Below are 15,012 nucleotides of genomic sequence, written 5' to 3' on the forward strand. Positions count from 1 at the left end.
ATCTATTGAAATTTTCTTGACGGTTTTAGTAATTGTTGCGGTGAATATGTAATGGATTTATCCATTGTAATATAAAAGCTTGTTTCGAGTTTTCGAAAGGACTCTTCTGTGATAAAATCTATAAATGAACTCTACAATTATACAAACTGTAATTTCAATTGATAATTTTGATAGAGATACAGATACTTAGCTACCTATCAATAAAAATATTCGATAAATTTACCTAATAACAATCGTCATTTGTATTAAGATCTAAATTAAAAGATTGTCTGACCATTCAACTCGAACTAAGCAAGTTGAAATGATCCAATTCAAAATCTAACAACAACACAGCACGAACAAACAATAACAATACATTCCATTTATGAAGCTCACGAATGTTTTTAAAAACGTGGAGCTAGAAACTGATGGAGCAGACAGCGGAATCCACACCCTTCATGCACTGATGCGTTCTGGTCACTTTACGCTCAGCTATTTATATAACCTAATGTCAAACTATATTTATGGTAGCATGGTTAACGCAAACGCGTTAAATGGTGACGCAACTCAACAATTGGCAACACACGGCTTGAAGTATTTTTAACGAGGATTGTTTCACTAATACGCGTGGAAGATTTATAATCATCAATTACCTTTCATTCTGAATCATCGTGTCGAAACTATAATGGATCGATTTTCTGTAATGGGATAGATAACATTACATGTTACTAATGCGTTGCTAAGAATAAGATAGAATAAGATTTTCCGATTATTATCTGTGAGATATTATATCTGTTTATTAATAGACTTATGGGGAAAACAGGTGATTAAGGTGTATTTTTCCTTTGTGTTATTCTTTCTTCATAAAATGATAACTGTGTACCATGAAGGAAAAATAAAGCAATCAAAAATATTAAATGTTACAGCGGGCAAACGAACTGGTGAGTCGCCTGATGGGAGCGATAACCCACCGCCCATGAATAATTGCCCGATATGAAAGGTCTTATCTTATAAGGATTGGACAGGGACAGGCCTCAGGCTTCCCCTACTCACCGTGCAGAACACAGTAGCATGTATACATTATTTCACGCCGATCTGAGTGGATATAGGATTTACCTTACATAATAAGCATAGACATAGCACAAATAAACTTAATTTAGCACCAAGATTATATACGCTATAATATTTTATTATTATTGATATTCATTACATAACTTATAAAGATTCAAAAATTATGCAAAAATAAACTTAATAGAATAGAAAAATATATAAACACATAATGTAATCTTGTGTCAATGACAGCGATCTTCACTAGACAACTGAGGTCTTAAAGCCCTTTAAATCAATATAGCAATCGAATCATATTTCACTTCACGTCAAATATCCTAAAAAAACTAAATCGAGTAACAAAACAAAAATAAGGTCAGCTTGGCGATTTCGAATTATGAAAATTAACACACAATTTTTTAGAATCAATCATCATTATCTAGGTATAAAACGATTAAATACATGCTACCATATTAAAACATTCGTTTATTATGATAGCCACATTAAATCAAGAAAAAATGAGAGAAATTAAAAATATTATATGTTTATTCAAGGATTAACTCCGAATATATATATATATTTATAGATAGATATATATATTTTCGATTATTGTCTTCCATAAATTTCGAAAGCTTGATGCCAACATGGCGGATTAGAGTCAAAAATATCCGATTCGTTCATCAATTTTTGAGATGTATAAATCTGGTTTAAAGGCAGAAGAATTGTGTTTAAAATAACAATTTTCTTTAACTCTATATCAGGATATAGAATATCAGGATATAGGTAAATCAGGATATATTTGATATGTTTATACCTAACTGATTTATTATTTCGTGCGATCGTTGTAGCAGTTGAAACCTTTGTTGAAAGTAATGAATCAACAAAAGCTCAATATTTTTATGTACTAAACGCGGGCTACCAATCTTTTGTTTCGACGCGACAACCACCGCCCACATTTGCAGAAATAGTACCCCCGTAATGATATTAACGTAATTGTATAATGGGTAAGTAAAATAGGATTGATGACGGAATTAAAGAAGTGGATTTGGACGGTTAGTTGAAGGAATAGGCTTCGTTCTCCTTTGATTTGATAATAAAAAAATATCAATTAAATTGTATATGATATGGACAATGTTTACAACTTCATTTAAAATGTTGACTTCTATAATATATCGATGTCTATCACAAATTTTCTTAAAAACATATGAACTGACATATAGTTTACCTATACAAGAAAGCGCTAGCGGAAAAGCCGAGAACACAAAAGATAATAACAAACATTTTGCTGAAATAGCATCCATGAAATAACATAAAAATGAATCAATGATACAATATAAAAAGATCAGTCACTGTTACATCCTGGAAGAGGCGCGAAAGTTATTATTTATTATTATAGATAGCTATGGGATAACTTTTCCTTTTACATGATAACTAAGTGTAAAAGATCGAAAAGAAATAGTAAGTTCTTGAGTTACTTCATTGAGCTTTTATTCGTGTAACGGAAAAAGGAAAAGGGGAAATGGGGTGTGCACAGGCGCGATAAATAAATATATACTAGTTACACGTCCCGCCTCCGCCCAGCTAGTCGTTTATCGTAATAGAAGTAATATAAAATATCCTATCTTTTAAGTGAGGTCAAACTGCATATGGTGTGCAAATTTGATTAAAATCGGTTGAGTAGTTTGGGAGTCCATCGAGGACAAACAAAGTGACACAAGTAATTTGAATATATTATGATTTTGGATATTGCCCATTTTTTGTATGTATTAATCATCTCCATTGTATATCCAAGTAATTCTGCGTTTAAAAAACAGCTGGAGGAAAGTCTCGTTCTTGAAAGCTGCAGAAGGCTGAGAAAGAAAGTGTCTCTTTAATTATAATTTAAAGACAAGACAGTCCAGATAGGTTTTGAAACTGAAAATAAATTGTAGTAGGATCGACCAATTGGGAAAAGAAGAAAATTTTTCACATAATTAATTTAGATTATGCAAAAAAAGTATAAAAGTAACTTTTTTTATACCTGTAATTATTAAATTATCTAGAACACAGAACGCGTAATTGTGTAGTTTTGCTGGAATTCAGCAAATCCTTTTTTTTACCCATAAAAGTCCCCTCCCCGCTACCCTCAACTTCTGGCTTCAGATGACTGAAATTTATTACTATACTTTATATATTTTTTTTACAATTTAAATGCTTTCTACGCTGTCTATATAGAATCGAAATATATAATAGTAAGACGATTGATTTGATCTTGAATACACTATGCATATTATATAGATCAGATACTAGAAAGACTTTTGTCGTTTGAGTGCTTATCACACAATATTTTCAATCAGAGAAACAATAGAGTCGTATTTATATATGACAATCTTCATGACAATGGACTATACTCCCCACCTACCCTACACAGATAACCATTATCTTTGGGAAAACGCTATTAGATGTATTTTATATGAAAACTATGTAGCTGTTACTCGCAGCTTCAACCGCTTTGTCAATAGTCTTCTAACAAATGAATCTTAAAAATTTACAAAGTTCCATATTTATTATTTATATGAGTAAGAAAACGGCATTCATTTTCACGGAATCTTCCTTAAATGTAACTAAAATAGCAGCACTACGAAAAATACACATATTTCATATTGCAGCGGCACTTGCTTTCTCAGCAGACATACGAAAGACTCAAAACTACACAAACAATTCTATCATTTACATTTTTAGAGATTTTTAGGGAATTTGGTTGGAGCTTTAGGTAGAAAAGTCTTTAAGAGTTTGGATCACTGCAAGGTTTAATAGACAATAATTCAGATGAACTTAGAATAACATCAAGTATATAGATGTATCTACATACTTACTTTGATTAACTCAAATCGTTCAAGCGAAATTGTTTAATTAAAAGAAAACACACTTTGATGGAAGCAGTCGCACGAATCGCATTAGGCACACATTTCCTTGTTTACTTAAATCACTTTATGTAAATTGAACATACAAATGCATATTAAGTATATATTTATACGAGTCTTTTTACATTGATTCGGAGTATATTTTCATGTTTGTTTTATCTAATTAGATCTATCTTATGAGTGTAAAAATATTTGTGTTCTCATTTCAAATGCAAGTAAAAATTATTAGGAAATAGCAAGCTTTCGGTTTTTATGGCGCAAATAACGTTTATTGTTATATTATATTAATTGGACAGTGGTGGCTCGGTGGCTGGCCCTCGGACTTTAAAGCAAAAATTTGAAGGTTCTATATCGGATAGACTTACCAGAAATGAATATATGTTTTTCAATTAATCTGTACATAATTCACATCAACACTCGAAACGGTGAAGGAAAACTATGCTCTAGGTATCCTTATGCATATCAAATTGCACATTGTACATCACACGTAAACACATCGTAATTTAACCCTTTCTAACTGCTTTCCTAAAAGGCTTGATTAAACTATGATATCCATTTTCCATATAGAGGTCGCGAAGGTCGCATCCCCTATCCTCTGACCTTTCCCAGTGCCTATACTATTATAGTATTATCTGTCGTTTGAGGGAACTCGATTCGTCACGGCACGTCTGTAGACAAATTCCTATATGGTGATAAATGTTAGGATTATATAGTTATCTCGCTGTCTGACCCGAGTGGTGGTATAACGTTATAAATAAATGTCTTTATTACGTATTTCGAAGCGAGTTATGTATGTTATTGCGAATGTCAAGCGTAGTCATAGGAAAAATACAATATGATGTTAAACATTTAACATTAAACACGTATTATTATCTCTAATTAGAAATAAATATAAATTGTGTTAATCAAAAGTGTCACTATTATGCGGTTGGCAAGCAAACCAAAATATATAAAACGAGTTATAATTAATTGCGACACTTTGTGATTTTAATCTATAACCTACGCTTACACATTAATAATTACATACAATATTGTAATAATTTTATTCAGCAAAAAGGCAATACTTGAGTCTCCCCGTGACCACGCTCGCTGTAAAGTGTTCGAAACGTCGGGTTGATAATATAATGAATAAATCGTGTTTAAAATTTTTAATTTCTAAAAGCCAATACTTACTAATAATATAAAGCTAAATAGTTGGTATATTAGGTTGAAGCCGCTTATCTCAGAAACTACTTGATCTATTCCAAAATTTCGTTCTATAGAATATGTACATGATCCTCGCGTGTTATAGACTCGAAGTCGTAGAGACACTACCCCTACGGATGTTCATGAACGATAGTGAGCGCTTACCATCGGGCAAACAACCAGTTCAGTTTCCCTCTTAAGGCAAGAAAATCGCGTATTACACCCTTTGGAAAAGTGATAACTCTTTCACAATTCAGCAATCAAATAGACACAACTATACGGAGGTACATAAAAGATCCTTTAAAATTATTGAACTGAATACTAACGATCTGAAGTGTAAGAAGATAGACTTTGTGTTTGAGGAAGCATTATAAGAAAGACGATCTCAAAAGTAAGTTAATTAATGTAGCATTGCTGTTGTCTAACATCAATTACTGTAAGGAGAATCATAATCTTAAAATAAGAGGAAATTCCTAATAGCTAAAAAGTTATGTATAACCCATATATAACATTCATGTAACAAATGCTTTCTTTTCATTTAATAAAATATAATTTAAAACGAAGGAAATAAGTTACGTAATTGTGCTATAAGTTTAACGTAACTTTATTATTACATTAATTCATATAAGTGAAGATTTAATACACTTACATCATAATCCACTTTTTTTTGGGTTTATGTTTTCGTTTTTTACATTTTTGTTTGTAATATATATTCTTTTGATACTAGAATTCTTCATTCAATATAAGTGATAAAATCGTAATTTATTCTTTATCCAGGTCATCCGGGAGTTGGAACGAGCATATAGTCACATACCGGATGAAACTTTGTCATGCAACATAAAGTATGCTTAATACTGCAGATAGAAATAAAATGCTAAAAGGATAATACATTGTTAAAAAAAAAACAAAAGCGAACCGACTAATACAACACTACAATTACTCCGCGTACCATAATTTTATGACATCGTTCGTTAGGGTTTAACATAGGCCCTTGGACTATAATTATTTATATAAAAGCACATTTAAATGCAAGGACAGTCACGGAGGTACGTGGATGTCTCTCGTTATTTGCTAATTGGACCACGTTTCGCAGTAATGTATCAACCCCTCAGGTCTATATCGTAGATACAACACGACCTAGGGAATCCTTATATATTTACGTTCATCCGAATGACATGAATATTTTTGGAGCAATTCTCTTTGTGATCACGCTCGATTTTCTTTTCAAATGTAGAAATACCCTATTTGGGTTCTTGTGATGTACGCAACAATGTATACCATTAAAAAATGTTACGTATTAAATCTTAAGTTGAGCATATCACTCTTTATTTAATCAAGGCTCTTTTTTAACACTTATTAGATAAAACACTATTACATGTTGCCCGTTTTTTTATGATTGATTGATTATTATTCAAAACTTCGTTTTTAAAATTACGTACGTTACATAATACATGTGATACATCCTTTTATATTAGTTTGATGGTATGTTTTTTAAATAACTTCAGGATACGGTAAAATTCATATAAACTTGTTATATACGTCTAAAAATAAGATATCTGCATAGCTAATAACTTGTTCCATACCAAAAAACTGAAAACTCATGATTTTATGTGCATATACATGCACATGAAGTTACAGAATCAACATTTCGTATCGAATATTGTGTTTATATCATTCGCATATGATTGCAGACACAACAGGGGCATAATGTGTATTATACATTATTGACAATGCCTCTTTCAGTTAATGTGGCGGACAATGACATTATACTCACAAACACGACAAGAGGCAACTGGGTAACAATGTATTAATTGTCATATAACTTCAAAACCAACCACCATCCAACTGCTTATTTCGCTTTAAAATAGTTCCGGTATTTCGACAAAGATGGCGCTTTTCTATATAATAATCGTTAAAAGATGTAATTATCAAAGTAATTTAATTACTGTTTTCTTTCTTGACATAAATTAAACACACTTTAATAGATATTTCAATAATACCAATTTAAATTAAATAGATGCTATAGATCTCCAATACATAGTCTTCTGATGAAATTGATGAAATACCAAAGATTATAGTATTATGTTATCTGTGCCCACACTCACTGTTAATGATATTTTAATAGCGTCATCTAACGAAGGAGTGTAGAACTTTTTCCTTTCTGCTGCACTTTCCATTTTAAAGGTATAATAAAATGAATGTCATAAATGGAACAGATACCATAATTACAAAGTAAACTCTATGATTTGGGTATAAGGCACAGTATACGATAGCAAGTCGATTAATATTATCTCTTTCGTAATTTTATGTATTGCTAATTATATTAGTTGCAGGCGTGAGTTTATCGGTCAACTTCTTTCGACAATTACCTCAATCTTGTAGACGACAAACCAAAGGGTTCCTATCAGTTGAAAGAGTATTTACTAAATTTTATAATGATTACCGTGTTGTAATAAAAATGATGTCTTATCGTTCAATGCAATGTCAAAATGCATAATGCAGTGTAATATTTTATATAAATGATTAAAAGAGTGATAAAGTTGGATTCTATGGGCTGATTTTGGAAGGAGAGGTTTGTATACTTTTAAATTACATTTTCAGTATCTATCACCAGTCGATTATGAGACAGAGAAATATTACAATATGTATATAAATATTAGAATAAAACAGTATACATACATAATACTTAGCGTCGCGAGTTATCCTTATACAAACAAAATAACTAAATTAATTTCAAAATATTCTCTTTCAGAATGGAACCATTTGTAGAAATTCCACATTCCGCTTGGAGTCAAATGAGGGATGCATATAAAGAGAATTGGCCCCGACACCTGATAGCCCACACGCTACTGAACACCCAGTTGAAATACCCCGGGATTCTGACGTACTTGCAGTTGAAAATCTATTGCCCATTCGGTGAACTGTCCAATGGTATTATTGCGATTTCAGATAAGGTACATAACAAAACTGTAAATTTTTATAGTATCTAAGTTAATTTGTAATAAATAAAAAAACACGCTGTAAAAATAGAATCAACTAAATTCTTATACTTGCTCTTATATAGAGTATGTAATATATGTGTATAAGGAAATTGTTTAATTCTATCAATTCTAATCAGGGTAATAAGATAAACTCGTGGAGTTATTGTATTTTCACTGGTCCTTGATAAGTCTGAAGTGGGTCAAAATCGATTCTAACGGTGTCGGTTACAAATAAACATACAGATAAAGCCAATAAAAACATGTTGTAATACTGTATACTGGCATTTTTTTAATGTTATTTCAACGATTATATTTTACGAAGCAATACCTACATTTGGTAATTCATTTTTATATATATTTCTATTATTATTCTATTATATTAAAACGGTGAAGGAAAACATTGTGAGGAAACCGGCATGTCCGAGAATCAAAAAGTTCGACGACATGTGACATCTGCCAACCCGCACTTGGCCAGCGTGGTGGATTATGGCCTGAACCCTCATAGGAGGCCTGTGTCCCCGCAGTGGGAACATATAAGGGTTGATGATGATGATGATGATGATGATATATTTCTAGTAGGATACCCACACAAGTGAGAACGATGCACAGCGGCAAATGACAAGGAACTCTTTATATTATCTGTGTTACAGGAGGAATTTAAGCAAATAATGATCCTTCCTCTGGACGATATTGCAATGATAGAAGAATGCTTAATGTCAACGAGATTGATAGATTGGAATAAACCACTATTAGTTCAAGCAGCTCCCGAAGCAGTTATTGAATGTATCAAAAGAATTAGTACTCATTTCAATTTGAAATTCCAATTTGATGAGAAGGCTAACACATATAATTTAGACAAACAAAGCGCGCCATTCGAAAATCTAAGGTAAGAATTTGTAACGTCTGTGTGCTTATTTTTTCGTGTCCTCGTGGCGTAGTTTGTAAATTCAAAGTATATGGCTGCATGCACTTGTAAAACCCTTACCTTAAGAATAATCCGTCAGTAGGTAAAATCGCGGACGAATTCTAACAGGTACCCGTGGCCCCTTCACTTATGTAGCTTGACGGAACGCAGTGGGGTTTTAGTCGGTAGGAATTCGACATAACCCATGATCTCTTCCCCGGGGGCCGTGGGTATCTATGTAAGATTTCCCCACTATAAAAAAAAAAGGTAAAAACTTCCGACGAATCGGTGTGGAGTATGGTGATCTAGGCGTATATCATATTTTTCGTAACAAAATTCTTTTGTATTTAATAAAGAAAAAAACGAAGTGTATGATTTTAGATACTCCTCATATGACGACATAAAGTATGAGAATCCGGTTATTTTCTTGAGCGTGTCGACGAAGCGCGAAATTTAAAATACAATTTTGGATGGAAATTTAGTATTTCAAAAAATATGTAAATAGCGTAATTAATAATTGATTTTATCGCTTTAAGCTGCTGTATCGCATTCCGCAACATTTGAACGTCAATGTACGAATCCGACCTTGTAATAGTCTCTCTTAGTTTAAGTATGACGACTTTATATACGGACATATATTAATCTGTCTATAGTAAAAATTTCGATAGGACATTTATCAGTATATTTCAGAGTATTAAAACACTCTGAAATATACTTCTTAGAAATACTTAGAAATATCTTTATAAAAATAAAATAAACGTCACATTACATTATTCTACCCAAACTATTTAAAAATCCTCCTTGTGTAATTTCTAAATACCCTGAAAATTTCATCGAGCTATCTCTGATGTAGTTATGGCAACATAACTAAATTTCTACACAAAATTTACACAGTCTTCTTTTTCAATAATTTTGTAATGACTTAAACAAACTATTCGTTCATTTTAGTATTTGGTTTAGTACCTCCTACGTCGGCGACGTTTTCTGCAGAAAACAATTTATGTACCAATAGATGACCTCAATTATATTATCATATCTAATACTAACTAACATTGAAACAAAGAACTATTGGAATTAGTGTCAAACAATAAAAATGGAACACGAGAAGACCCAAAAGAGCACCCACTTTCAGCCATTATTGCATTCATTAAATTAACACTTACTCGTTGTTGTTGCAGCTGTCCACCCGATACTTATGTCGGGCCATTGACGGCTGAACACGTAGACTTGATAGATAAAACCTGGACATACACGGGTTCTTGGTCTAGAAAATTCTTCGAGGTATTGATGATGAATGGTCTCACATATGTATTATATTCTACAAGCCATGAGCCGCTCGCCTGGATCACCGTTGGGTCTGAAGGAGCCCTCACCCACTTGTACTGTCTCGAGCCACACAGGCGAAAAGGATACGCGGAGTTCATAACAAAATATGCCGTCAACGATCAGTTGAAAGCAAATAATGATATCCTCTCTTATACTCTGGTTGATAATTTGAAACCGCAAAATCTATTCAAGAAGTTGGGCTTTCAATATTTTGGCCATGTCAGCTGGGTACTCGTAACACCTAAATAAATTTGTTCAAATCTTGAATATTTATTACTCTTTATTCCCAATTCCTTCTTAATGATAAAAAAGACAAATGCATTTACTTCGACACGTAGTTAAAATAAAGGTATTATTATCAAAAACAATAAATTTTGTTAAAAAAAACATCAAATATTTGAAAGGCAATTACATACAATGCACATTAATTATTGTAATAAAATTAATCTTATCACTGTTTTAAAAACAGGTATTTACATTATACATAGTTGTTTCTGTCAATCCAATGCACTACATTGCATTGTCAGAAACTACAATTTATTTTTATCAAATCCATAACCAGAATGATAACAAGAGTGTATGAATGTAATATAATACAAACAAAGAGCAGCTGATGATTCATTTATCTTGTCAAACTCGATAAAAGGAGAGGAAAACAGTAACGCAGTGTGCATTAACCGGCCGTGGACGTGCACAGACTGTAGTATTTACCGTGTAATTTTATTTTATTCTGCTTCTTGCCATGAACGAAGACCCACTACTATTTTTACCTGTGGAACGATGGGGTGATCTCATGAACGAGTTTAAAAAAGTATTGCCTCGAGGAATTTCGGGGTATACTACGCTTGACATTGGATTATGTGTCCTTAAAAACGGTGCTGATTATGGATTCAAAGTGTATTGTCCTTACGGTGATGTGTCCAATGGCTTTGTAGGCATTAATAAAAAAGTGAGTAGTATGTGACCTTTTATTTCAAATCTCGTTTAGGATCCCACTATTAAGATTGTATTGGTTTTGTCGCGTTTTAAATGAGTTTTAGAATAATACTGGTGGGAATAAATGATTTCGCAACTTGTCCGATAACTAGATCAAGGTTGAACTTCCTGCGCCTAGTCAATCGAAAGAGCAAAATTGCCTGTCGTAGAACTATTGTCTGTATAAATGTACAGGTGCAGTTATTTAACGAGTGTGGCAAGAGTAGTAAGATAGATTTGTAGACAATCTTTGATAATCTAATAAAAATTTGTAGGGCGCCCAGCGATGCTGACTTATTTATAAGCATTAAATAAAACTATTTTAAATATTCTATTAGTATAAATAACTTAGCCAGTAATCTATCGTATCTTATGCCGCTCTTTGCTCTTTTATACATTCATTTTAATTTGTGGGAGTTATATTTTGGAGTGATATGATAAACTTCTAAAATTATTGTTCCTGACTGACTCTGATACGATAAATATTTATTCTGCAGGCTGAGTTCAATGAAGTTATTATTCAATCCCCTAAAGACGATACGGGTGAGCTCGTAAAAGCTCTTCAGGAAACAAAAATCATTAACTGGTATCAACCTATGGAAATTCCATTTGCACCACAACACATAAAAAATGTCTTGTACGCAATACAGAGCGAGAGGAATTTTGAATTTAGCAGTATTACATCAACCGAAACGTTTTATTTGGAAGACGATGCACCTATCTATGATGTCACGTAAGTAACAATAAAAAGTTACATAAACAACTAGATTGAAATGAATGAATGAAATAAAATTGATGTAGCATAGACAAATATAGAAGCTCTCTTTTAATTGCCAACTTACATGAAAAATAATAAAAACAGTACATATATTTATATTCATTTTGATCAGTTGTTATCTACAAACAATTATGTTAAAAATACATGAAGAAATGAGAATTTATATTATTGACACAGAAATTATATAAATGATGATTTATTCACATAAACTACATAATGGTTTCTGTCGAAATAGTTATTTCTCAAGTGACAATCAGATAACAGGGTTATAAGAAAATTTATTTCAGAATGCTTCAAAATGATTCATTATGCATTTTCTGAACCTCGGTTTTGATAAAACAAAATGTAAATTCCAACTCCATAAAAATGTTTTTCGTTTAAAAAGGTTTTATTGTATTGCGTATTGTAAAAAGGATTGCGATTGAGGTTAAGAAAATCTTTCAACGCTTGGCCCATTAGTTTGTTCCCTGGTGGAAAATTTAAAATATAGGTTCTGTTACTTACACAATATAGATAAAAGAAATGTGAAATATATATTACCTAGCCTCGTGAAGAGCCTGGAATATTACCTGCTACTCTTGTACTATTAAAAAAAAATGTGTAAGAATACATAAATATAATTAACAAGATATAGTTTGACCCTGTTAAGCGCTACCTGTGTAATATTTTACGAAATTAGAACAAATAGCTGCGTGGGCGAATGAAAGCTATATTTATGGCTTCTTTCTTCTTTTGGAATGGAAACGTTTATTTGAAGTTTACATTTTTTTGTACGTGCGGGCTACTGAGTTGGTGGTTCACCTGATGGTAAGGTCCACCACCCAGGAATGTAGGTCTAGCAAATATCTTGTTTTTGATGTATATAAATGAGAAAAGCAAATTATTTACGATGCGTAGTAGGGAATAGACCAGGAAGGTCTTCTGGGGGAAAGTGGTATCTTCCCCGGTGCGAGCTTCCTTAATTTATGTTATGGGAATTTCCTTTGTTGACGTAGGCGATGCCAGGTGAACAGCTAGATTTATCATAAAACATTGTGTTTGCTATATTAAGATCACACTACTTATTGATATTGGGATATTATAAACTACTTGCGTACCGTCCGCGGCTTCGCTCGCCTATTCAAAGGAAATATCATCGGTTATGAGTTGTGTCACCGCGGTAAAAGTATTCCGTATCACTCTCTAGCTTATTACAATTATTTTTAGATGCACAAAATTGTTCCATTGCGACCTGGCAGAAAGAGAAACTTACAAATAAACAAACACTCTTTCATTTACATTATTACTAAGGAGAATTATAAAATAAGTTGAAACTGAAATATATGAAATGTCCAATTAACTCTCGGATAAAAGATTCTATTTTTAATTTAGTTAATTAGCTAGTAAAATCTTTCAATAAAGTTTGTAATGAAAACTTTCCAAATTACATTCAATTCATTCAAATGACAAGCCTGTTTCTAGAGATTCCAAAAGTCGTTATTCAGTTTCCAGTCTTACAAAAACGCTGTATTAACCACTATATTTTGTCGTTTAACTAATATATTTTCAGATTGCCACCAGATTTTACATTCAAGCTCTTACCAATGGAGTACGCCAAACTAGTAGACGATGTGTGGCCTCACCGCTACCCATCTTCGTTGTGGTACTTCGAGCTCTTAATAAAGGCCCAACTTGGTTACGGACTTTTCCACAACGACGAACTTATTGCCTGGTGTTTCGTGAAGGAAATGGGCGCGCTTGGGCACCTCTATACATTGGAACAGCACAGAAGGAAAGGATACGGTGAAATGGTGCTAAAGCTAATGTCAAATAGACTGAGAGAAGACGGGAAAAAAGTCGTGGCGTTCTGTGTTATTGGCAATGAGAGCGCTAGGAAGATGTATGTGAAACTCGGGTTTAGTTTGACGGAAACAGTTCATTGGTGTAATATTAAACCTAAATCAAATGATTGAGTGAAAGGATTGTATTGAAATTAAAACAAACATGATAAACCAATTGTGATATAAGTCTGAACTCTGTTATTACTCACATAGAGTAATTTTTAAAATATGATCTGTCTGTAACAGGTGATGTTAATGGTAATTCAAAGGATTTATATTGCATTTGATTTATAGCAGAGATCAAGGTGATATTTAATGATGATTTCGCTGATGGAATAATATAATCATACCGTCACTATATATCTTAATCTAGTTCGTCTATATACATAATTAATAATTGTAAAAATCTTAATAAATTATTCTCATATTATTTTGTGTTTAACTACATTGTGTATAATATAACATTCATTTCATTCAGCATAGAAAAGTTATTTAAAAATCCAGTTATATCATTACTATCATAAAAAGGTAAAGAAAAACCACAATAAATTAATATAAATTATTCGTTAGATCTTTCCCTACAACCGCCCATTAGCATATCGTCTTGATGGAGTCAATATTTAATAATAATAAATCATTTGATATATGTCCACCACGTATTATGCATACAAACTTCTCATTATATAAGTGTTATAAGAATTACCATAAGAATCTAGGTTTATTGTAAATCCCTTAAAGGTGAGTCGATTTATGGGACCTTTAGCCTACTATAGTATAACCAAATAATCTTATGGTCTCATTTTTGTATTACGTAACAGACAGCATGAGAATCTTTTTTGTTCATGTTGTTTAGGCTTATATATTCCACGATTTATCAAGAATACAATTTTAGATACCTACTAGCTGACTAGCTGATGACGTAGCTGACTACAAATGAAGTTCTCCCTTACTCTTATCATTTAGGGAAATGATAGGTAAAACACAATAGGTAAAAGATGTTGGTCAATTGTCAGACCTACTCGATATACACACAACATTACACGAAAATCGGTCCAGCGGTAACAGAGGAGAATGGTAATTATCAGTGACACGAGAATTCTATACATATGTATAT

The 15,012-nt window shown here is 32.3% G+C and overlaps 2 protein-coding genes across 2 annotated transcripts; both read left to right on the forward strand.

The window, feature by feature from the left end:
• The first annotated feature begins 7,445 nt into the window (after positions 1–7,445).
• Positions 7,446–10,592, forward strand: LOC119832045. Its single transcript, XM_038355635.1, has 4 exons — positions 7,446–7,686; positions 7,867–8,068; positions 8,746–8,981; positions 10,178–10,592. The coding sequence occupies exons 2-4, from the start codon at positions 7,868–7,870 to the stop codon at positions 10,572–10,574; spliced, it is 834 nt and encodes a 277-aa protein (XP_038211563.1). The 5' UTR covers positions 7,446–7,686; position 7,867; the 3' UTR covers positions 10,575–10,592.
• A 223-nt stretch (positions 10,593–10,815) lies between these two features.
• Positions 10,816–14,318, forward strand: LOC119832063. Its single transcript, XM_038355660.1, has 3 exons — positions 10,816–11,274; positions 11,798–12,033; positions 13,628–14,318. The coding sequence occupies exons 1-3, from the start codon at positions 11,068–11,070 to the stop codon at positions 14,028–14,030; spliced, it is 846 nt and encodes a 281-aa protein (XP_038211588.1). The 5' UTR covers positions 10,816–11,067; the 3' UTR covers positions 14,031–14,318.
• The last annotated feature ends 694 nt before the right edge of the window (positions 14,319–15,012 follow it).

The sequence above is a fragment of the Zerene cesonia genome, chromosome 14 (assembly GCF_012273895.1).
Source record: "Zerene cesonia ecotype Mississippi chromosome 14, Zerene_cesonia_1.1, whole genome shotgun sequence".
Lineage (NCBI taxonomy): Eukaryota > Metazoa > Arthropoda > Insecta > Lepidoptera > Pieridae > Zerene > Zerene cesonia.